The sequence below is a fragment of the Panthera uncia genome, chromosome D1 (assembly GCF_023721935.1).
Source record: "Panthera uncia isolate 11264 chromosome D1, Puncia_PCG_1.0, whole genome shotgun sequence".
NCBI lineage: Eukaryota > Metazoa > Chordata > Mammalia > Carnivora > Felidae > Panthera > Panthera uncia.
Window position 1 is genome coordinate 3,948,631 of NC_064808.1, and position 24,209 is coordinate 3,972,839.

A 24,209-nucleotide genomic window follows, 5' to 3' on the forward strand; every position below is an offset into this window, starting at 1 on the left:
CTTCTCAAGGCTCTTTTTAATAATTGTTGATAAAAAAAAGCAATTGTTGATTAGTATGTTGCCTACTGTGACATAGTATCTTTGACCCATTTCTGAGTCAACTAAATTTTTAGGTTAACTGCTAGTTTACATTTTCTGATTTTCTCTTCTCCTCACAGTGGTTAGTGCAATTAATTTTATGGCTTTCTGGGGACAGTAATGAGTTGACATTTATGAGTTTGGGGGAAAATCATTGATGCTTGTTGCCAAGAAGTCATTTAAATAAAGCTGCTGGCTCTCAGCATGTTTTATAGTTTATTTAATAACTTTTTTGGTCTGTATTGATGTACCTACAAATATTTCCTGTGCAAGTTTTTTAACTTTAAAATTTTTCGTAGCCTTTGTTAACTTCATGTATATTGTAGCCTTAAAAAAATAAGTTCTCGCTAGCAAATTGATGTTTCTAGAAAGTAATATTTTGATATATCAATTTTTCATTGATAAGTCAGTCAAGACTGTGAGGCAGGAGTTGTGATGTGCTAACAGGCGAGGACGAGTGAGTGGCTTATACGTAGGATACTTTGGCAATGGGCAGCAAGAATTTTAAGATGTTAGTGTCCTTTGACCCAGAAAAACCAGCTGTAACTAAAGGGTCTCGTCAGATTGTGCAGAAAGGTTGATGTACAGGTGTCCATACTATAGAGTTATGAATAGAAGTAAACAGTTACGTAGAAGCCCGCCGTCTCCAGCAGTCCGCCCTTGGCTAAATAAACCATGCTCGGTCTTTAAGATGAAATTGTATGCATGATTAAAAATTGTGTTTTTAATGATGAATTGATGGAAAATGTTCGTAATATAAATGGAAAAGGAACATTAGAGTGTGGTCCTAATTTTAATAACAAGAAAGAAGTAGGAAAAGAGGAGCTTAGGAAAATGGCAAATAAAAAACCCAGAACGTGTAGGGGCACCTGGCTGGCTCGGTGGATAGAGCATGTGACTCTTGATCTCAGGATCCTGAGTTCATGCCCCATGTTGGGCATGGAGCCTACTTAAAAAACAAAACAACAACCCAGAATGTTCAAAGTCGTCATGTTCGAGTGATAGACTTTGGGTAACTTGTTATATTTCTTATTTTGGGAGTCTTTAAGATCCGTATTAACAAGATTTTTTGGAACACGAATTCTGAAATCCGAAAGGCACACAATTTACTGCGCGCCGTAAGCAGGCTCCTTTAGCTGGTCCGGTAACACTGATAAAACCTGCGTCTTTAAAAACATGCCCAGGTCACCTGAGTTCTTTATTGCTTGTGGTGGGGAGGTCGACCTTCAGAGCCAGTGTGATGGAAGCAGCACAAGGGGCTGCTGTGTGGCTTTGTTTTCACAAACTACTTTCTTTAGCACAGAAACCCCTTAGCCATCGGGCTTCAGCTTGGTGGGGGTTTCTTTGCTTTGTTACTGCGTGGCTTTTCTATCCTTTGTGTTTCCACGTGTGCTGCCATTAGAGAAGTCGCTGTTCTTCGTTGTGGGTTGTTTCTTGATTAGCTGTATATCAAGAGAAATTGAGATGGTTATTTTCATGTCTGATTTAAGCACTTTGTTCCACCCGTTGGTCCGTTGGCTCTGTGTTAGAGGCCTGCGCGCGGGATGGGTTACGGGCACGCGGCCTGGTGAGGGTGCCCGCCAGCGGCGCCGTCCAGGTTGCTACCTGCTGTGGGTCGCTTCCATGTGTCGACTGCGAAATGAATGTGTTCGTTTTGTTTGAGTTGATATTTTTGCTTACTTGAGTGTCCCCAGAGTTTGACTATGACACGTACGTTTCTCAGAGAGCTGTTCTGCCACTTGTTTGAAGCCTGGAGAGTTTCTGGGATTTTACTTTGGAGAATATCTCGACAAATTATACGGTCATTGGGCTGTTGTGGTCTTGCTACCATGTCTAGGGCATATCTTCCCAACATATCTTCTTGTTCCTTGTCGTGTTGTTTGGCTCCGTTGGTAACTGGGTTTTTGTCTACGTGGTTTCTCCCGGTTTGGGTCATCCGTGGTAATGACCTTGTTTCCTTTATCTTGCTAGTCACTACAAAATAACCAACGGTTTACTTCCTCCCGCTACAGCCTATTGAGCAACAGGGGCTACAGATAATTCAGGAGATGAAGGGTTTCCAGGTTGTGGGCTTGTTTCTGGCCCAGCTGGCTGGCCTGCCTCCTCTAGGAGTACGGGATTAAACTTTGAAATGAGTCACACAGTTTAGAACAGTAGCTCATCTGTTTGCTCCCGCTGTTGACTGAAGTCTCGAGAGTGTGTGACAGGAAGGAAAACGAGGGCTTTTAACTGATGGAATGCCTGTTCTCTCGCCTGGTAGCCAGGAGCCTGTGTGGCTGGGCGGTTCTGATAAGCTGCCCATTAGAGGCGTTGCCCTGAGTTGAGAAGAAAGGTCAAGGCTCCCTCAATCCTCTCCACACCTTTCCGTGTGCTTCAAGGTTCACTTGGGGGAAGTCCGAGCCTTGGGTTCCCCTGGTCTGTCTTCTTCCCTCACTGGGGTGGCAACTGATTTGCCTTTTTGGGAAAAGAGGTCTTTATTCTTGTGAAGATTCCTAGGTACTCATGATTGTTTTCTGTTAAATAAGATACTGAAAAAGTTCTTAAATATGACTTTTGTTTACATGTGGGAAATATTGTTTCTGTAGAAACACATTCAAGTTTTTAATTGGTTAGGGGAAAATCATTCCATAGGAAAAAAGCCATTTTTCTTTTCCAAAAAGTGCTTTATTGACATACAGTTCACATACCATGCAATTCACCCATTCAAAGCATATGTATCGGTTGGCATATTCGCAGGTATGGGCAACCGTCATCCCATAGTCCTTTGTAAAAATAGCTACCTTTTAAAAAAATGTCTTATTCACTTTTGAGAGACTGCAAGCAGGGCGGGGGGGGGGGGGGGGCGGGGGGGGGGGGGAGAGGGTCCGGAAAGGGGGCCTTGTGGGGCGCAGGGAGAGAGGGACAGAGGATCTGAAGCGGGCTCTCTGCCGACAGCAGTGTGCCTAATGTGGGGCTTGAACTCATGAACTGTGAGATCATGACTTGAGCCGAAGTCAGATGCTCAACTGACTGAGCCACCCAGGTGCCCCTCCCACAGCCAATTTTAGAACATTTTCCATCATCTTGGAAGGAAACGCTGGCCCCTTCAGCCCTAGGCACTCACGGATCTACTTTTTGTCTATAAATTTCCTGGTTCTGGACATTTTGTATGAATGGAATCACATAATATGTGACTGGTTTCTTTCACCTAGCATAATGGTTTTTTTTCAAATGTTTATTTTTGAGAGAGAGAGTGAGAGCCAGGGAGGGGCAGAGAGAGAGGGAGACACAGAATCCAAAGCAGACTCCAGGCTCCGAGTCGTCAGCACAGAGCCCAGTGCGGGGCTCGAACTCATGAACTGCTAGATTATGGCCTGAGCTGAAGTCGGACGCTCAACCAACTGAACTACCCAGGCACCCTTCACTGAGCATAATGTGTTTGAGATTCATGTATGTCGTAGCAGGTGTCAATACTTCATTCGTTTTTAAGAACATTGTGAGGGGCGCCTGGCTGGCTCAGTTGGAAGAGCGGGCAACTCTTGACCTCGGGGTTGTGAGTTTGAGCCCCATGTTGGACGGAGAAATTGAAGAAGCTTTAAAAAGATAAAACATTGTGGTGAAGTATATACACAGCGTGAAATTTACTCCTTTTAACCATTTTCAAGTGTGCAGGTCGGTGGAATTAAGGATGCTTGCACTGTCGTGCAGCCGTCGCCACTATCCATCCCAGGAACACTTTCGTCTTCCTGGTCTGAAACTCTGTCCCCGGGTTATACATCCAGTTCCTCTCCCCCCCCCCCCCCCCCCCGCCCAACACTGTCCTTTGAAATTCAACTAGCTCAATCTGTTTTTAGTCATTTTGTATGTGTTTCGTGGAATGTGGTATATCCCTTTGATATTCAGCCCTGCCGACATCTTGATTTTAGCCACATAAGACCTATTTCCTGGCATCTGAACTCCAGAACTGTAAGATAAGTTTGTGTTGTTTTAAGCCATGAAGTGTGTGGTCGTATGTTACGGCAGCCACAGGAAACAAAGACCTTTGTTTTATGCAAGTTTGTACAGATTCATCCTGATGTAAGGCTCTTGGGATTGTGTGGCTGGCACAGCACCTACTATGTGCTTAGCATGACACCTGGTGCTCCCCCACTCTGTTTGGTCTCCCCATCTATGAATGGGCGGCAAGATCAGCATCCACCCTGCCGGACTGCAGGGAGAGTGAACTGAGCTCACCTGTTGAACGCTGCAGCCCAAGAAGCGCTCTCTCTCTCTCTCTCTCTTTTTTTTAAGTGTATTTATTTTGAGAGAGAAAGCACGTGGGGAAGGGGTAGAGAGAGGGAGAAAGAGAATCTCCAGCAGGCTCCACACTGTCAACATGGAACCCAGTGTGGGGCTTGAACTCACAAACTATGAGATCATGACCTGAGCCAAAATCAAGAGTCAGACGCTTCACCAACTGAGCCACCCAGGTGCCCCATGGAGCTCTTAAAATGACTAAAGAAAGTGCAAGTCTTTTCCAGAGGGGTGAGTCTGAGGCTCAGAGAGATTTAGCGAGGTGCCCAAGACCACACAGCTGCCACAGTAAGCGGCAGAACTGGGATTTGAAGCCCTGGCTCTGAAGCCAGTGGTCTTTCTTGCAGCATGATGCCTTCTCCCGGGACTGTCTCTTAGGGGGCCTACGGTCTCATTAGTCAGGGAGCCACGCCTAACCCACTAGACCTAGTAGGACAGTGAACATGACAGGAGGGAATTGGAGAAGAGACACTCAGTGGGACAAGAGTGCTGTTGGTTATTGTCATCTTCAGAGAAGCTTTATTGAGCACTGACCATTGGGGGTCACTAGCCTTGAGTATTGAAGAGAGATATTCCCCCTGCCTTCAAGGAGCTAGCATGGAAGATGGGGAAAGCTTCTTGAGGAGGTTGGGCTTTGAACTTGGTCTTAAACCGTAAGGAGGTAGTTTTTAGCAGAGTAAGGAGTTTCCAGATGGGGAGAACACGATTAAGTGGATGTGTGACCAGCTGGATCGGTTGGTACTAGGTTTAGCCGCTTCTAACGGAAAACCCCAGAGTAACAATGACTTAACACAGAGATTTTTTTCCCTTTTGTGTAAAGGGACACAAGGGTGGACAGGCTGGGCAGGTGTGGCAGCTCCGTGGGCTTGATGGGGATGCGGGTTCCTTGCAGCTAACTACTCTGCCAGTCCTAGGACGTGATCCAAGAAACCGCTGAAGCTCTGGCTGTATGTGCCTGGCGAGATCCCGGCAAGAAAAGCGGAAACAACACTAGACATTTCAACATAGAGAATTTAATATAGGGAATTGGGAATCGGCTGAACAGGTATCGGAGAACGCAAAAAGCAAAAATGGGACCCAGTGGCACACAGAACCGCAGGAAGCAGCCCCTTCCCTGGGCTGAGGGACAGAAGGAAGAGGTTGAGGTTATGAGACCCTGGGGCTGGAACCCCCAGCCCCCCGTGGAGAGGGCGCTGCTGGGCTGCTACTGGATCTGAGAACTTGCAGGGCCCCCCGCCCGGAGCCGGGGCCCAGGCCTGCGAGCTGGTACCCTGGGTGATGCCGGTGTTGGCGAAAGCAGCGGGGCTTCCGCTGTTGCTCCCGCCGCGCTCGGAGAAGAAGAGCCGGCAGACGCAACATCTCCCTCCTCCTGCCTTCCTGCCTCCCTGCAGGACCCCCGCTGGCCGGACCTAACTGGGAGCAGCTGGCAAAGGAGATTTGTAACCGGTGGAGCCCCAGCCCGGCACCACAATGGAGAACTGCAGGGTGGATATGGACTCAGAGGCCAGAGCTTAGTTACCACTTGACACGCCACCGTCTCCCGTGTCAGACGGCAGGAGAAAGGACGGGGAGAAAGGGGCAAGGCCCGTGCGTGTGTTTTAAGTTGACCTCCACAAGTCGCACAAACACCTCCTCTTATGCTGTATTTGTCAGCACCCGGTCGCATGGGCACACGTACCTGTAAAGGCAGCTGGTAAATGCGGTCTTCGTGGCGGGCGCGTTGCTGCCTGCCTAAAATCTGGCTTTGCTTACCGAGGAAAGGGAGGAGAATGCCACAGCTGAAATTCCGAAATTGCTAGTTAACGTCAATCTGCCAACACGAACCCCCAGATGAAAATTTCTCCCCGTTCTCTTTCCGCCCCACACGGCCTCCTGGTCCGTATCTTGTAGCTCTTGGCGGCCCCGGTCATTGTGTGCTCGTGATACCTGTGTAATTGTGCACATGACGGTGTAAATTAGGTTTGTGTTCTGGCCTCACTTGGGGAGCGTAGCTTGACTGGGCTTTTTATGGATGGAGCAGGGAGAGAGCTGGGGACTCCTGTGACCAGGAGATATCCTTCTAGAAACTGTGGTTCGGTCTGCTGGTCACTTTTCCTCCTAGAGTTGCACCTACTGCCACGAGATACCGCAGCCTCTGCGAGGCAGGTGTGGACGTTGCTGCAGCATGTAGCCTCCCGCACTGCCCTGTGACTTTGAATTCGGACAGTTTTATGTCTGCTTCCTTCGCCAGAGGGGATGTTTCTTGAGGGCGAGGCCCAGAACACAGTCGAGGTTTATGTTACCCTGGCTCCCGGCAGAGGGCTGTACTTACGGAATGGCTCCTTAAGATTTGCCAGGTGGATAAAACTAGGGCTGAGGGACTCTGAAGTCTGCTGCAGATGGGTTGCTTCTTGTATTTCGTATTCCTTCATTGAGCTCGATTCCTCCGTTCGCTAACCTTCTGCTTCTGTACCTGATCATGTCCAACCTGGGCAGGTGCGTTGTCCCAAAGGCAGTTCCTTTCCTGTTTTAAATGACCCCTGTGACTTGTTTCTTGTCTCTCTCATAGAGTGCAAGTTTCAGGGTACTGAGAAGTCCCATTTCCACTGAGTGCTCCAAGGACCAGTTACGTTGCGAATCAAAAAAAAAAAATTTTTTTTTAATGTTTATTTTTGTGAGAGAGAGAGAGAGAGAGACAGAGACAGAACGCGAGCAGGAGAGGGGCAGAGAGAGAAGGAGACACAGAATCCGAAGCAGGCTCCAGGCTCCAGGCTCCAAGCTGTCAGCACAGAGCCCGATGCGGGGCTGGAACTCACAAACTGTGAGATCATGACCTGAGCCGGAGTCAAGAGTTAGACACTCAACCGACTGACACCCCCGGGGTACCCCCGGTTGAGGGATTTTTAAGAACATGAAACTACATGTACTTCCAGTGGAAGGTCCTGGGGGAGATGGTTTAAGTATTGCCCCGAGATTTTAACCTGCTCGTTGTGGGAATATAATGGAAATTTTGGATCATGGAAGAACATGGGCCTGAGAGAACATCTGGGATTTCCTCTATTCCCAGTGCTGCAGGGGGTTCTCTTCCATCCAGGTCATTCCCTAGAGGCACCGACCGTGTGCAGGCGCACACATGCAGTTTAGACAAAACTCCCCCCCAGCGCTAATCTAAGAAGAATACGTTGGGAATTTGCCTGTTTTTAATATGACTGAATTGGTCTAAAAACCGTGGAGCCTGTCATTGGTATCGCGTGTATCCTAAGAGCTGATGGAGACTTCGATGAGAACCGTTCCCGTGGGACCCCGATTTCTCATCCATAGTTGCCCAAGAAGGTTTAGCTGACCTTGAAAATACTGATGCTTACTGTCCTCTTACTTCCAACAGAGGTGGCCTCAGTAACATGCTGTTCCAGTGCTCCTTACCTGACACCGTGGCCACCATTGGTGACGAGCCTCGGAAAGTGCTCCTGCGGCTGTACGGGGCGATTTTAAAGATGGTGAGTTTGTCGGCTGTGTGGGGTCGGGAGGGCCCTGTGAACAGTTTTCATCCTCTCTCTTGAATTACCTGGAAAGAGATTTTAAATACTTGAATGGTATTAAAACTGTTTTTTACATACTGCTTTTATTTTAATTCGGCTGCACAACTGGGTTTTTTGCTTATATCCTGTTATGTTCTGAATTCCTGTTTTTGCTTATAATTCATTAGTATGCTAGTACAAATATTCTCAGCTTCATATCCAGAAGAAATATGATGTTGGTTAAATCTTTAGTAGTGGTTATGATGCTTGGATTTTCCACACATTGAAATTTTTAGCTGAGACCTGGGTTGTAAAATTCTAATGTGGAAAAGGTATTGTTTTAAATTACATATCCAAAAGGTTTTACGGGTACAAGGGAGTTCCAGTGGACAAAGTATGATCTCAGTGGAGCTCTATTTATTAACTACCTCCCATCGAGATTTTTTTTGAAACTTTGAATTGGTTAGACTCATAATCTTCCTAAATTTTTATATTACTAAATTGAATCTAACTTTCAATTAAAGTGCTTTATTTTTTGAATCGTCTTAACCGATTATAGGAGATGCCAAATGTCTGGCTTTTTTTTTTTTTTTTTTTTTTACTATTTATACTCTGAATTTACCATTTTACTGACCATACACACAGATGTTCATTTGCTATATTTCTGTGGTAGAATTTTGATATCCATTTAAATTTTCTTTGAAAGGGCCTATTTTGATCATCATAAAACAGGGAATAATTTTCTCATTGTTTTAAGAGACTAGTCTCAATTCAATCTGATAAGCAGATTATGTCCATGCCTACAATAATTTGGTTGTAACGTTCAGAAATATTATAGTTAAAATCGGTACTCTGTGTCATAACGTGACCGAGCCTTTTCGTTGGATAGTTTTTCCTCGGCGTTTTCAAGCTGTGCAGTGCTGAGGATCTGACAGTTGGAAGCCAGATGATATGTTCAAGTTGTGTGTGTTCACCCAAGGAGATCTGAGGCCTCTTTGTGATGGAGCACACAGCTGACCCTGGCCCCTTACTGACAGTACACAGGCAGCAGGGTTCTAATGTTGACCACCCAGCTGAGTTTTTCATTTCATCAAGTTGTACTTTCAAAGCACAGTTTTTGAAAAACCCAGTTGATGTCCTTTTGGTACTTTTATTTATTTTATTGTTTTTTCTTAATTTTTGTTTATTTTTGAGAGAGAGAGAGCATGAGCGGGGAAGGGCAGAGAGAGAGGGAGACACAGAATCCGAAGCAGGCTCCAGGCTCTGAGCTGTCAGCACAGAGCCCAACGTGGGGCTTAAACTCACAAGCCACAAGATCATGACCTGAGCTGAAGTCAGATGTTCAACCGACTGAGCCACCCAGGTGCCCCCCTTTTGGTACTTTTAAAGAAATCAATCTGTAGCCATTTTTTCTTTGGGGGACTTTCACATTTTCTAACCATTATGTCCCATTTCTGTTTATTTGTGTGGTTTCATTTAAGCTGCACTTTTTTTTTTAATTTTTTTTTTATTTATTTTTGAGACAGAGACAGAGCATGAACGGGGGAGGGGCAGAGAGAGAGGGAGACACAGAATCGGAAGCAGGCTCCGGGCTCTGAGCCATCAGCCCAGAGCCCGACGCGGGGCTCGAACTCACGGACTGCGAGATCGTGACCTGAGCCGAAGTCGGACGCTCAACCGACTGAGCCACCCAGGCGCCCCAAGCTGCACTTTTAAAATACTTAAAAATATATATATATATGTATATTACATATGTACATATATATATATTTTTAAATGTTTGCTTTGAGAGAGAGAGAAGAAGTGGGTGAGGGGCAGAGAGAGAGAGAGGGAAAGAGAGAATCCCAGGCAGGCTCCACACTAACAGCATGACTGTTCACGGCTTGATCCCATGAGCTGTGAGATCATGACCTGAGCCGAAATCAAGAGTTGGATGCTTAACTGACTGAGCCACCCAGGTGCCCCTAAAATACTTTAGTAACCAGCTGCTGGAATTGTGTATGATATAGGCTATTGTTTAAATCTGCTTTATGAGGCTTTTATTTGTATTTATAACTTAAATAAGGGTGTTTTAAACGTGTGCGATGCACTCTTCCAGGTGCTGGGCTAAGCCAGTTGCCAGGCTCTGTGCTCTGTCTGGAGCCGCAGTTCGGTGACGGGGGCGAGGGAAGTGCTCGGGATCTGTGCCGTTTAGGTTGCTGGTCACTGGTCGCACGTGGCTACCAAACATGTGAAAATGTGGCAAGTGTGACCAAGGCTTGGAATTTTAAATTTTAATTAATTGAAATTACAGTGGTCACGCCTAGCTGTGGCTACCATGTTGGACAGCGCAGCTCTAGAATGTGCTGTGTTATCTGATGGGTAACTTAGTAGAAGCCACCGACAGCACAGCCTGGAACTGAGCAGTTGTCTCTTCCCCCTAATAAAGATTCACTATCAGTAGTTAATATTTTGTCCTGTTTGAAATTTTGGCAGTGTAGAATTACTGCCTTACAGTACTTAAATGCAATAGAAATGTCTGGAAATAGATATTTTTTTTAATGTTTGTTTATTTTTGAGAGAGAGCGAGAGAGAGCAGGTGAGCAGGGGAAGGGCAGAGAGAGAGAGTGGGACAGAGGACCCGAAGCAGGCCCCAGGTTCCGAGCTGTTCGCACAGAGCCCTAGGCGAGGCTCCAACCCACCAACTGTGAGATCATAATCTGAGCTGAAGTCGGGCACCCAACCAACAGAGCCACCCAGGCACCCCTGGAAATAGAATTTGTTTTAACAATTCTATTTTCCTATTCATTTTTACAAAAACAAATAAAAAACCTCTTAGGTAACTCAAAATAAATAGAATAAAGCTACTCAAAGTGGAATTAATCCTTACCAAACTAACAGAATGGAGTATGTTTTGCATATAATTCTAATTTCTGGGGAACACCCTACATTTAGCTTCTTAATGATGCTTATCAGCAAATGCCAGTTGCCGTTCCTGAAGGTGCATCCGCCATGCAGGGCAGAAGCTGTACCTGGAGGTGAGCAGCTTACTGACTGGACAGCAAACGTGTGTTTACAGTCTCACGATTGACTTATTAGACAGTAATCTCATTTTTGTTGGAAAAAACGCTGTTCCTTTGCATTATAGGAGAGAACCCATTTTTAGCATAAATACTCGTTTGGTTGAGTCCTTACTTCAGGGACACTTTTTTGGTTGAAGTTCAAGCTTACTAAAAATATGAAACCTACAGCCTCAAATATAAATATTTTTGGTTCCCGAAACCCAGGTTTTGGCGGGGGCACTGGTTGCCAGTGGAATTTTAGACATTAATGGCCACTGTTAAAGTGTTGGTCATTTGAATACCTTGACAACAGGGGGAACCAAATCCGGGGCTCTGAGAAACGACTGCCCAAGAGAGAAGGGGGTAGGGACAGAGCTCGAGCCCGGGGGACACGAACCAGGCAGCAGGTGCTGGGTCCCGGGGCCGCAGAAGCTGAGCTGTCACCACGCTGTGCCAGGGACTTCACCACAAACTTAAATACCTTTTCCAGTATTTTCAGCTCAGATGTGAAGTATCTCTATTTATTTTGTTGCTGGGGCGTGGGTTCAGTCCTATCGCCGATCAGCTTTTCAGAAAGAACCTGGCCCTGTCGTGGAAGGACAGTTAGGTAGAGTCTACCAGGAGGTTCCCGTTCCCACCCCGACAAAGCAGTTGCCAGCGTTGACAGTGATCTGTCAGGATTTGCATCGATGAAGAGACGTGGCTGAGCAAATCTCGAGCCCGCCTGAATAACAAATGCCATTCCTCTCATAAATGTAGCGATTAAAGACAGAAATGTCATACAACTCAAATGTCACCCTCTCCCCGTCTGTACTCTGCCTGCGGGGAGAGCACACGCGTGCCTGTGCGTGGACGTGCAGTGTGCAAATAATCCGGGACCCCTGAGGTCGGCCGTAAACACAGTTGCGGCATCCTTGGAGGTGGGTTGGAATAAGCTCCTTCCTTCCGCATCGTTCACTGACAGCCACAGGTGATGATGGTCCCGTGTGTTTTCTCAGACTGTCCTTTTTTGTTTAATGAAACCCTGGGCCAGGTGAGTTGAGTGTGTCCCTTCCTTCCCTTTCTCCTTCTCCTTTTACACTTTTGAGTTTTTTTACCTCTGAGAATCAAATATTAAGTAGAAGTATTTCTTTGATTTACACTTACTATTATTTGCAAGTGACCCGGCTTAAAATAATTTGATGTTGCTCAGCTTTTCCATTTTTCTTCATCTTGGGGCTGCAGAACGTCTAAGATCCTAGCAGCGCCACGACTGCTCTTTGGTGCAGCTCATGGGGGTTCAGGCGGCACAAAGCCTACAGTTTCCGTCCCCAGACATCGTTCTCCCCCAGCCCCTGTTTCTGTAACGTAGACACTGTGAGCATAAAAGTATCGGTCTGGTCTTAAAACAGCACCTGTCAATGTAATCGATATAATTCAGGGTCTGTTTCGCACGGCCTAGCTTTCACTTCAATGGGGCGGTCTCCTCAGTGGCACAGACGGTGAAAACCGGATTCCAGTGTAAAATTACCCCGAAGCAAAGTGGGATAGTTTAACAGAAGCTGGGCAGAAGTACCAGTTCAGCCGCTGCCATTGTGGGAAGAGATGTAACTGCTAGAAGGAGCTTGAAACGATGACACAGGCTATAAATGTAACTTGGTTTTTTTCCTTTCTGACACTGGGAAGGAACATGAGCCCTGCAACGTCCAGCAGCGGCCTTTTCAAATCAGCAAGTTTGGCTGATTACAAATAACCCGTTTGCTTATTTATCATGAATTGTGGAAGACACAAATGTCAGTACGTATTGTTCATTCAGTGTCACCTGTACCAGTGGGCAGAAGTCTCAGGGGACTGCTTTGTCCCTTCCTCGGTCAGAACAGCGACTCTGCGTGGAGCCAGTTCCTTCTGTGCATGAATGGAGAGATTTGGCCTCACCGTTTTGAACGGTCTCACAGGCACGAACGTCTGGGATACACATCAAAGCTCTCTCGAGCGTTGTCTGGGAAAATGTTTTTGTGTGTTCTTTGAGTGAGGGAAGGCTAATATTAATGCTTGTTTGAGGACTAACCGTAATAAAATGAAAGGCACCAAGGCACAACGCAGATATGTGTTAATGACTCAAAAGAGTGCAATCTGGGACACGGTCTGCTTTAAAACCAGAAAGCAGAAGGTCGTCTTCCCTTAATGCCAGTTTAAATAGAAATTAAACCACAATAGAATATGGGAAACACCCGACACGGGAACAGCCCATAGATCGTTCACAGTCAACTATTGGCCACTGAGAAATTGCTCGCAAACAATTCTCCCCGGAACGAGGGTTGCGTCGTGCAAAGACCGTGCGACTCACGTTCCCTCACGAAGAGCCCTGCTTGGTCCCAAGAGACTGTGAGAGCACGTGTCGCCAGTAACCAGACACCGGGAACTCTGTGTATTTTTTCCTCATTATATGAGGATTATCGGGAGTTTAACTTGTTTTTACCCTGCTTCTGAAAAACCGCCTCGTACTTTGTGGTGTGATCTGACTTCTCCCTAAGGTGGTGAGACTTGCCTCTCCAAAGTGAATTTTTCCAGTAGTGTGTGTGCCCATTTGGTCTCACCGAGTATTTCTTCAGTTAATGCTCGAGGGACGGTTGCCAGATCACCCTCTGTAGCCCCTTCCATACCTGCTTTGGTGCCTTCTTTTGATAACTAAAGAAATCACGGACTACTGTGTCTAATTTTGACATATGCAACATGTCTTTGTCTTGCTGGTCTTAAATGTGTGGGATTTATAGCACGAAGCCAGTCCGGGTTTCTGGTCCCTGGAGCGACGGTGTGAGCGCAGCACACCCACCTGGGGAAGGCATGTGCGCGCTGGGTGGCTTGAAGGGCACGCGGGGGGGATGTACCACTTTAGCTGTCTGTGCCTATGTGTTCTCTGCCGCAGGCTGCCCATGCGATCGTGCCTGGAGCAGTCTGCTTTCCAGGTGACAGACCCGATTCACGGTATAGTATGAGTCCTCCGAAAGTTGGAGCATTCTCTACAGCTTTAATTTCTTTCTTTTAGTTCTTGGGTTCAAGAAATGCCTTTTAAAAAGAAAATTGTAATGCTTTTGTTAAGTAGCACCAGCTACAGATTGTGCTGGGCTTAGAACAGTGCAGTGATGAAGATTTCAGAATGTTACGTATGGGCTCTATGGCCTTTGTTTCTTGGGGGGGGGGGGCTTGTTTTTGTTTTGTCCCAGGCAAATCCAATTCCTCTCTTCTGTTTCCTCAGTAGAAAATGGTTGGGTGATTGTAGACATTCATGGGCCTCGACTTGGAAACTCACTTCAAGTATTTAGCTGCTTCCTCCTTCATACTGCTCTGTTGGAAACGCCTTGCTTTGTTGATATTCTGGTCGGAGTTAGAAACAGACTTTCTTCTTTGTCCTTATCAGGCAGTGCCCTCCCCTCCCCCACACCTTTATGGGGCGGGGGTGGGGGGTGGGGGGGGATCAGCAGTAGCTCTGGGCCCTTGGGAGGCGCCTGCAGGCTGGGGAAGCGAGGGCGCTGTTCCCGGAAGCGGAAGCATGTGGATTACACGTCAGCGCTTGGGGTGCTTATGCCTAATGCACTTGGAAGCCTGGGGGGTCTGGGGGCAGCAGGTTACCCTGGATCAGACGTAAGTTTTGAGGAGGTCCTGGGAAGAGCCTGCCTTCCGCGGTCTTCCCCTTGCCTGTCCTCTGGTTTGTGCCTTCCGAGAGCCTCTTTCTTAGAGGGTCTAGTCTCCAACTGACATTCGTCAAGTCGTCCGGTCCCATTTTACAAAGTCAGAAGATGGAATTCTTTTGGAGTGTTTCTCAGGGCAATTGAAGATGCACTAGAGAAGACCACAAAATGCTAAATATCGTTTGTCTCTTTAAGTTCTCGTAATTCGTATGTGCTCAGTAGGTAATCACATGGGCTATATTTTTTTTTAAAAGATTTTATTCATTTATAGATATATTTAGAAATTTATTTAAAAACATATACATTTATATAAATTTATAAAAACATAAGTATTATAAACATGTTTATTTTGAGAGATGGAGAGCACGAGCAGGGGAGGGGCAGAGAGAGAGAGGGAGAGAGAGAATCCCAGGCAGGCTCACGAACCACGAGATCATGACCTGAGTCAAAAACCAAGAGTCAGATGCTTAACCGGCTGAGCCAGCCAGGCGCTCCTGAATTATTCTTTCTCAGTCTCTCATTTATGGGTCCCAAAGTGTTATCAAAAGGCCACAACCAACGTACTCTTTTGTACAGAACCTTTAAAGGAGCCGGCTGAAAATAAATAAATAAAAATAAAAGAGTCAGCTGAGTGCTCTGTGTAGTTTTTTGTTTTGGTTTTTGGTGGAGAAGGGCTAGTAAGAAGAAGAGTTGTCCTCTGTGTTTCTATAAAACGCTCTTTTTTCTATCTTTTTATTTCTGTGGCTACTTCCTCCTTATAACAGTATTTACGATTGATGATGATTTGATTTCTTAAATGGCATTTCCAGCTCATTATACTGTTGATGAGACGTCATTCATGTAGCTGATTCAGCACTTTTCCCAGGCTGTCCCCTGGCAACTAGCTTGTGCCGTGCTGGGCTTTTAAAGATACTTTTTTTTGGGTTAATGTTTGTTTATTTTTGAGAGAGTGAGTGCATGGGAGGGGCAGAGAAAGAGGGAGACACAGAATCCAAAGCAGGCTACAGGCTCTGAGATGTCAGCCCAGAGCCGGATGTGGGGCTTGAACCTACGAACCGTGAGATCGTGACCTTGAGGCGAAGTCAGACCCTTAACCAACTTGAGCTACCCAGGTGCCCCTAAAGATACTTTAAAGACAAATGTTTTAGTCTTAGAGATGACATTTAAATAGCTGGACGCCACTCCATGCCACTTTATTTACACCACTTTGACTGATTTATTTACATGCATAGCCACACATACACAGACTTTAGGGAGAGCGAGGTATGCTTTGTTTCATTGCACAAATGGGGCTTTCTTAAAGTAGTTCAGTTGTAACACTAGCTCCCTCATCATTAGAGGAATCTGTTAGTAAGAACTGGCCAGATAAGAGTTGATTCTGCACAAACGCTTAGACACATCTAAAGAAATAAACCTTGTGGAGTATGGGGTAACTTTGTTTTTTATTTTTATATTTTTTTAAGTTTATTTTTTTTAAAGGTAACACATATGCTTTGTTTTTTTTTTTAATGTTTATTTATTTTTGAGACAGAGAGAGACCAAGTGGGGGAAGGGGCAGAGAGAGAGAGAGGGAGACACAGAATCCGAAGCAGGCTCCGGTCTCTGAGCTGTCAGCACAGAGCCCGACACGGGGCTTGAACCTACAAACTGTGAGATCATGACCTGAGCCGAAGTCGGACGCTTAACCGACCGAGCCACCCAGGTGCCCCTAAGTTTATTTTTTATAAGAGGGGTTTATTCATTTTTGAGAGAGAGAGGGAACGCCTAGGGGAGGGGCAGAGGGGAACAGAGGATCCAAGACGGGCTCTACCCTGACAGCAGAGAGCTCAGTGCGGGACTTGAACTCCCAAACCGTGAGATCATGATCCGAGCTGAAGTCAGATGCTTACTTAACCAGCCGAGCCACCCAGGCACCCCTCGGGTAACTTTAAATAGAATGTTTTTGAATCCTAAAATTATTTAAGACAAAATTTAGTCAAGCGATATTTTCTCATCTCAGCCTCTAAAGTCTACTGACTTCCATTTTCTTTTCAAAGCATATAATAAAACATTTAAAAATCTAATAACTTATAGTATCAATGTTAATTGTTTTCCTATTTAGAAGTTCTTGGCCCATGAAAAATCTGACTCCGCTTTCAAAATCATGATCTCTAAAACGAAATATAAACCATACCCCTGTTACTACTGCTACCCCCTTAGACAATTTTATTTCCTATATCACAGTCTAATGAATATGTGGATTATAATGAATCCTTTTATAGATTCTCTTGAAAAACAAGCCCAAAATAGGAAGAAAAGAGTGAGGAAGATGGGAAGCCAGTGGCGGTATATTTTAAATTATCTTCGGGTGTCTTTTGTTTTTTGTTTTTTTAAATGTCTTTATGTTCTACAGTTCACCCATTTAGAGTGTACCGTTTAATGGTTTTTACAATCTTAAACATATTTGATGCATTCTGACTTCTTAGGCCCTGAAATTTCTGTTTACTTAAAAAAAGGAGTTTTTATTGTGGGGAATTTCAGATACATACAGAGTAGAGCAGAGGAGTATGATGAACCCCAAGTGCCCAATACCCGCCTCCCCTCTGACCAGCCCTTTGTCTTCACCCTCGCTCCTTCGGTAAGGTTATTATGAGGCACACGCAGACATTGTGTTACTACTTCCGTGAACGTTTCGGTCTCTGTCTACATAAGATGATTTAAAAAAAAAATGACCATAATCGTGTTCACATCCATAGATTTTAGTAATTATTTGATATTAACCAGTGTTCAAATTTCTAATGTAAAAAATTGTAGTTTTCTTTTATATATTTTCATATAGTTTTTATTAACTTGCAAGTTGGCAGAAAATTTGGGGTCGTGTTAAATATTTATACGAGATATTTTAATATCTGCTTCAAATAAATGTGTGCCTCTGAAGCAGAATCCCACAGATGCCAAGATCTATTTTACTTCCCATTTTCCTGCACAAAAAAAGTTCTCTGACCTCTTTTTTGGCAATGTGAGTCTGTCTCTCTGTGGCTTATCAGGAGGAGGCCTCTTCTCTCACTTTTTGTGAATATCTGATTGGTTTGAGACTTCCTGGTCTTTTTCTTACTCTTCTTGTTTGCAGGATTGAGGGAACCTGAACATTCTGTACTGAGGAAACAGAACAGAGGGTTGAATATGGCAGAAGTCCATCTTGCCTTCAGGATGGTGCTCTTATGGTATAAGTAATGCATTCATTTGGGGGTGGAATGGAGTGGGCAGGGGTGGGGAAATTATTAACGGAATTGATTTCCACTTAAGGGTACGAGTATTAAAAAGGAATGGCCGTGGGAACTAAGGCAATTTGTGACTTTGGAGGAAGTGACTCGCTTTGGAGAGCACCATTGGACAAGGGAAAGGGACTTCTGTTGGCTGTATAACCCATTAACTGTATCTCCCTAAGAAGATACAGTTTGAATAATAACAGTGTGGGAATAACTGTAGTCATTTAGAATTCTGTACAGGTCAAATCCCGTTACAACGGATTTCAGTAGGATATCCACATTCCATATTTGTCTTTTTGACAAAGTGTCGATATACAGTATGTCACATTACGGTACTTTTTTTGTTCTTCACTTTCCTTGGAGAGAACAAGCCCGGGAATTAACGTCTGGGGGGCATTTGGCCCCATTCAGCATCCTGATTAACACTGTAGCCAGTTTCCCCGCTGCGCTGCTCCGATCAGGGACGCGAGCTTGCCCAGTGCCCGCCAGCTCCGGCCCAGAGGCCATGCCTTGAGCTTCACAGCGCGGGAGTGGCCTTCCATCACCCCAACGACAGTGCAGTGAGCGCCCCGATTGCTTGGTGCTTTGGGGGAAGACTAACAATAAATAAAAGATGGAGTCCCTATTCATTAGGAACTTGTAGGCCACTGGGGAGAGAGGAGACGCTAAAGTCAGAGTCTGAGGTAACGGTTCAGTAAGGGGAGTATTTTGGAATTAAGGAAGGAGGAAAGCTTTAACGGTTCCCAGTTACTCCTTCCTAGAGTCCGTCATACCATACGTCATGCTGTCGGCAAACATCTCAAAGTATTTCCGTAGCGTTTTCATTTTTGTAGCTTTGATCGTAACGGGATTTCACCTGCAGCATCTTTTCATCAGAGAAACGCAGATTACGCAAATGAAACTATATGTCCTCCATTTGTATTTTTCTGTACTTTGTACAAAATGAACTTAACTGGATGTTAAAGATGTTGCCGAATATGTATAAGTGCGAGGTTTTTGCAGATAGCTTCATGAACGTGGGTATTTGTTTACTTTTATATCGCATAAGCCAGCACGTGTACGGTTTGTGCAGAACACACATTAAGACGTCTGTGCACTGTTTCCGTATATGATGGATGCGAGCCCCGCTTTAAATCACTACAGTCTTGAATGGTGCTAGAGTAGCTGGTGTTGCTTAACGTGGCATTTTTTTTCCCCTGTCCACACTTTCCACCCTCGGTACAGGTATTTTTGATAAAGCTGTGGAATGGAAAGGTATGTTTTTCACGGGATGTTCCAGAATCTTTTACCTTAAAATTTTTAAAAAGCTCCCTGTGGGCTTCCTTCTGTGTCTGGCTTAAGCCGACGTAGTTCAATGATAACAAGTAACATTTCTGGAGGTGATATTTGAGTATAAAATGTCGACACGATCCTTAAATTTCTGACTTGCTTTTCTCCATCCCCTTATTAAAGATACTGTGAAGGCTTTTAAAGCATTTGGGGTGGAGGTGGGGGGGGGGGGCTTTTAAAACATACGATCTGTGCCTTGAAGAGAGAACGGAGCCAGAGAGTCATTTAAGGTACTTAATGATCTAGTTGTTACTTGCCAGATCCCTGGCTTCCAATAATTTGCAATTTCATTGAGGAAAGTGATACACGGATCCCTTAATCCATGAAATAAGCTTAGGGGCTTTATTAAATTTGCACGACCCTCTTTTTGGCGGAGGAAGAATTCAGATCGAGCCAGGGACAGGCGGAGCGAGCAGGGCCAGTCTGTGAACGTACCAAGTTGGCAGGCTCGTCGCCCATGTTCGGTGCCGTGTTTCCCGCCCGCACAGGGCTTTCTTCTCTGTCCCAGTTCTGTGCTGACCACCACTTGCCCTGGGTGTGTGTACACTGCCCGTTCTTGTAGGAAGGAGGCTTCCTTGGGATAGTGTTGCCTTGAAGGAACCGCCTACCTAAATCGGGGAGACCACTTGACGGTCGGTCTCGGGAAGGCCTGATTGGAAGAGCGCCCCCTATTGACTTTCCTCGGACAATGAAATTGTGAAAAGGTACAAGGCTGTGGGGTGTCGACAGCACATTCCTTTTCCTGGAGAGAAATGAAGCGATTCCTTGGGTATCAGCATTAGCGTGGGCACTGGTGGGGCATTTTAGCCTGCCGCTGGTGGCTTCAGTGGGTTGAGAAACATTCATTAAAGATCTGTGATGTTTTATAAACCCTGACTGTTCTGGTGGTTGCAAAGTTAGTGTCTGTGTGGTGTTCCCCATCTTACCGGAAGTGTTTGCTTTTTCTCATTCGTAGAGGTCCTGTAATAAAGAGGGATCCGAACAAGCTCAGAAAGAAAATGAATTTCAAGTAAGTAATTAAGTCCGTTCTGCATCTGTATGAGGTGTAAACCCGTGTTAGCCCACGTCGGCGCTCCGGTCTCGGTGCCTCTTTCCCGCCCCTGGATGGCCCTGGTCTGTCGGTCTCAGGGCAAGGGCTCTTGCCACACTGGGGTTAAGACCGAGCGTGCAGCCGGTATTTTCAGTTCCTCCTGAGTGTAGGCAGTGGACGTGTGGTGCCCCTGTGGCAACCTAGACATTATTTGGGGTGCTGGGAGAGGGCAGTTTGGGGAGACGGTTGTGCGTGATAGGCTTGTGCTGCTGTACTGCGTGCCTCTGACCCCCTTCTCTGGTCACGCGCCCCCCTGCTAAGCAGGCACTGCCTGGTGCAAGCAGGGGTGCCTTTTCCCAGAGTGGCAATCCGGTCAGAGAGGCTTCTTCCCAATTAAAATGACCTCACTCTCTGAAATGCTCACACTCAGAGAAGAGCCTGGGGTCGGGAGCACTGCTGTGTCCACACCTGGCCCCTCTATGAGGCTCAGAAGTGGGGAGTCTTGAGAGCGATCTCCACGTTCCGGGGAGTAAACAACTTTTGAGCATACTGTCCCAACATGTGCAAGTTTGTGTATACGTATACACCCCCCCCCACACACAACACAGACATAAAACCTGCATCTACACACGCGTATGTAAGTACACTGGCTTCCGCACTGTATTCGAATTACTCAAATGGTCTAGAGGTAGAAACTGAAAAGAGGTGAGGTCATGAAGAAACAGAAGTACTGGGAGTGACTTCCTTCTCGTGTCGCGGTGCATTATTGTGGGTGTGCCCTTCCCTGGAGACCCTCGTCTAGTGGATCTGGAACTTGTGCTCTCTGGGTGACCGCTGACAGAGACGCCCTTGGGCAGGAAGTGATTGACAGTGAGTTTGCAGCCATTTGAGGCCTTTGCCAGTGGACCTTCGTGTGTGCCGGCAGTAGAAAAGCCTGGGCCACCAGGGCCACTGGGGCCTCTGTGACACAGACCCCCCGTGCGCCTCCAGTTCTGACTCCCCTTCTCTGCAGCACTCGATAGCACCCTGCCCTTTCTGAACGCTTTCTTCCCCTCCCCGGCCCCTTTCCAGGCCTGACCTCCTAGCGTCTCAAATGCCAGAATGCCCGTGACTTGCCCGAGGCTCTCCTCCCATGCTGCCCCTCGTCCCTGGGTCGCTCCCCGGCCCTGACCCCTGCCTGGGGTAGCGCCACCCGCCGCCGCCTCTCAGTGGCGTCACCAGGCCCAAGACGAACCCACGGACTCCTCCCCACCCCGTCCCCTCGGCAGAACCTCAGTTTCTCCTTTCTCTGCAGACAGAGGGCGGGGAGTCACCTCCGATATCCCCTTCTCTCCCTCGCCCCGTATCCGAACCCCGAGTCTATTTTCCTCTGAACTCTACCGAGGGTCTGTGTGCCCGTCTCCTCTGGAACCGCCCACCTCCAGGGTCCAGGCTCCCGCCATCTCCTCTGGGGGCGCCACTTCCGCTCCCCCTCCCGCTCGAATCGCTCCTCTGGTCAGGTCAGCCTCTCGCCTGACATCCTTCAGTGCTCACTCCACCCCAGGTCGGGTTGGGCTTTATCCCAGCAGGTGCCTGTCTGATCCTGCTGAACCTTCCGTTCTCCCCTTCGTCCCGCATCCACATTCCTGCTCCAGCCACGTTCTCCTAAACTGGTTTTCTTGCAGCCACAGAGCCTTTGCCGATGCTGCTCCTTCCGGCTGGAGTGCTCCCCACTGTGCCCGCTTCCCACCCCCACTTGTGCACGTAATGGGACGTCACTCGGGGTTGCTTCCCCAGGGAGCCCTCCTGCTCTCTGGACTGGACGTGCGTGTCTGTTCCATGCCCGCACCCCGAGCGCCATATGCCGCCACTCTGCTCCTTGTCAGGCCGGGGTTTTCAGTGTCAACGCGATTCACGTCTGCCTCCTCCTCTTGTGAGATTCTAGACTCAGGGCAGCACCTCGCCACCCCGTGTGGTCTCGCCACGGCTGTCCTGCCTGGTGTACAGCAGGCGCAGTATAGAATTGTTGAACGTCGGCTGCAGCTGGAGCCAGTGGACAGCTCTGGAACATTCTGCCCCTTGCCCGCTGGTGCACACGCTCCTTGTCCCTTCCCCTCCTCCGTCCAAGATGCCCTTGCCTCGGGTGACCCGTTGGTCACCGCCACGCTTCTTCCTCCTGTGCCTGCTGGATTTCCACTCAGAGCCCAGCAGCAAACAGCGGGTGCTCTGATTGTAATTTCTTTGGGTGAAAAGGTAGGGATTTGGCTGCGGGAATGGGGAAGGTGGTTTTTCTTCTTGGAGCCCCTTTGGATGGCTGGCCTCTGTCTGTAATCTTGTCCTCTCTCTTCTGAACGTTTCCCCCACCACCTGGCCTCTCCACAGGCTCACTGTCTCAGAGACTGCTCCCCAGCCCCCTTCTCCAGGCCGACTGGTGGGGGGGGTGGGTGGTGTCTTTTCGCTTCTTCCCCGTTCCTCTGTTGAAAACCGTCAGAGAGCTGCCCTGGTTCGCTGAAGATTTCCATGTCCAGCTTGGTCTTTGGGCCCAGCCACCTGGCCTTCTCTAAGCCCGCACCTGAGCAACATCATTGGCGGGAAACCGCTTGGCCAGGGAGGACCGCCCCCGGCAGGCCACGGAGCCCCAGTCTTTGGTGGCTGCTATGCTCTCGGCCCTCGTCTGTCCACTTGCAAGCATGTGAACTGTCTGTGTTTGCACCTGCCCTTTCCATGGGCTGGTCCTTCCCTTGGGCTGCAGACTCCAGCTGTCCTCTCTCCCTGTCTGCGGGCGCATTGCTCCTGTCCCTCGTGGCGGACAGAGCTTGCTGGCCTTGCCTGAGTCTGCTCCCTCTTGTAGCAGGATTTCTTGAGAGAGTATGAGAGTATTTATATACTCTCTGTTTCTCACTTCCCGATCAACCTTTTTTTTTTTTTTTTGAAAAAGTTTTGAGCACGTGGAATAGCACAGAATAATTTAGTAAACACCTTTATGCCACCGCGCAGAATTTGTAGCTGACTTAATCATATTGCTGATTTCAGTCTTTTTTTTTTTAATTTATTTTGAGACAGCATGTGCGCAAGTGGGGGAGGGGCAGAGAGCGTGTTAGAGAATCCCGAGCAGGCACCCCACTGTCAGCACAGAGCCCCACGTGGGTCTCGAACTCAAAACCGTGAGATCGTGACCTGAGCTGAAATCAAGAGTCAGCTTAACCGACTGAGCCACCCAGGCACCCCCTGATTTCAGTCTTTTCTAGATGCATTTCTTTATTTTTAACTTTTTATTTCAAACGAATTGTAGACACAACAGAAGTTTGCTTTCAAGCTAGTACAGAGAGCTCCCATACGACCCTCCCCCGACCTCCCCTGACGTTAACACCTGACACACCCGTGGAGACCAACGTGGCCGAGTAACATCGACTTGAGTTTCCCAGGTGTTTCCACTGTTGTTCTGTTCTGAGATGTGGCCAGGACCCCAGCGCTGCATTTGCTGGTCGTTCCCCCCTTAGTCCATGTATCTGCTTCCGTGTGCCTCACAGTCCCAGCGCTCGCTGGGCACTGGGCCCAGCCACGTCCCCTCAGGTTTGGGTTTGTCTCGTCTTTTCTCATGACCGGAACGAGGTTATGCATTTTGGGCAAGAATACCACAGAAACGCTGTTATGTCTTCTCAAGAAGTTCATAAGTTTGATATTCTATTCCTGGATTTTAATTTCTTTTAATACATCTTTTAAGTTTAGTTTTGAGAGAGACAGACAGTGCAAAAGGGGGAAGGGCAGAGGGAGAGGGAGGGAGAGTGGGAGGAGGGGCAGAGAGAGGGAGAGAGAGAATCCCAAGCAGGCTCCACGCTGCCAGCGCCGAGCCCGATGTGGGGCTTGACCCACAGCCCGTGAGATCACCGCCTGAGCCAAAACCTAGGGTCGGACGTTTAACTGACTGAGCCACCCAGGCACCCCTGGATTTTAATTTTGTAAAGGAAAATGATCTATCATTATAGATAAAATGAAAAGTCTGCCTAGACACTTCTGCCCCTGTACCCCTCACTCCCCTGGAGAATTCTTGTTTTGGTCACCGACGA

At 47.2% G+C, this 24,209-nt stretch overlaps 1 protein-coding gene across 11 annotated transcripts in view; it reads left to right on the forward strand.

The window, feature by feature from the left end:
* Positions 1-24,209, forward strand: part of CHKA (choline kinase alpha) — a 60,734-nt gene that overhangs the window by 17,294 nt on the left and 19,231 nt on the right. For 6 of the 11 annotated variants that reach the window (XM_049642161.1, XM_049642180.1, XM_049642147.1 and 3 more), the window contains 2 exons: positions 7,715-7,826; positions 20,089-20,142. In XM_049642161.1, coding sequence (XP_049498118.1) covers positions 7,731-7,826; positions 20,089-20,142 — 150 coding nt within the window. In that variant the 5' untranslated portion in view covers positions 7,715-7,730. Of the gene's footprint in view, positions 1-7,714; positions 7,827-17,665; positions 17,760-20,088; positions 20,143-24,209 lie in introns of those variants that run through there. The other 5 variants (XM_049642171.1, XM_049642151.1, XM_049642131.1 and 2 more) reach the window with 3 other exon arrangements.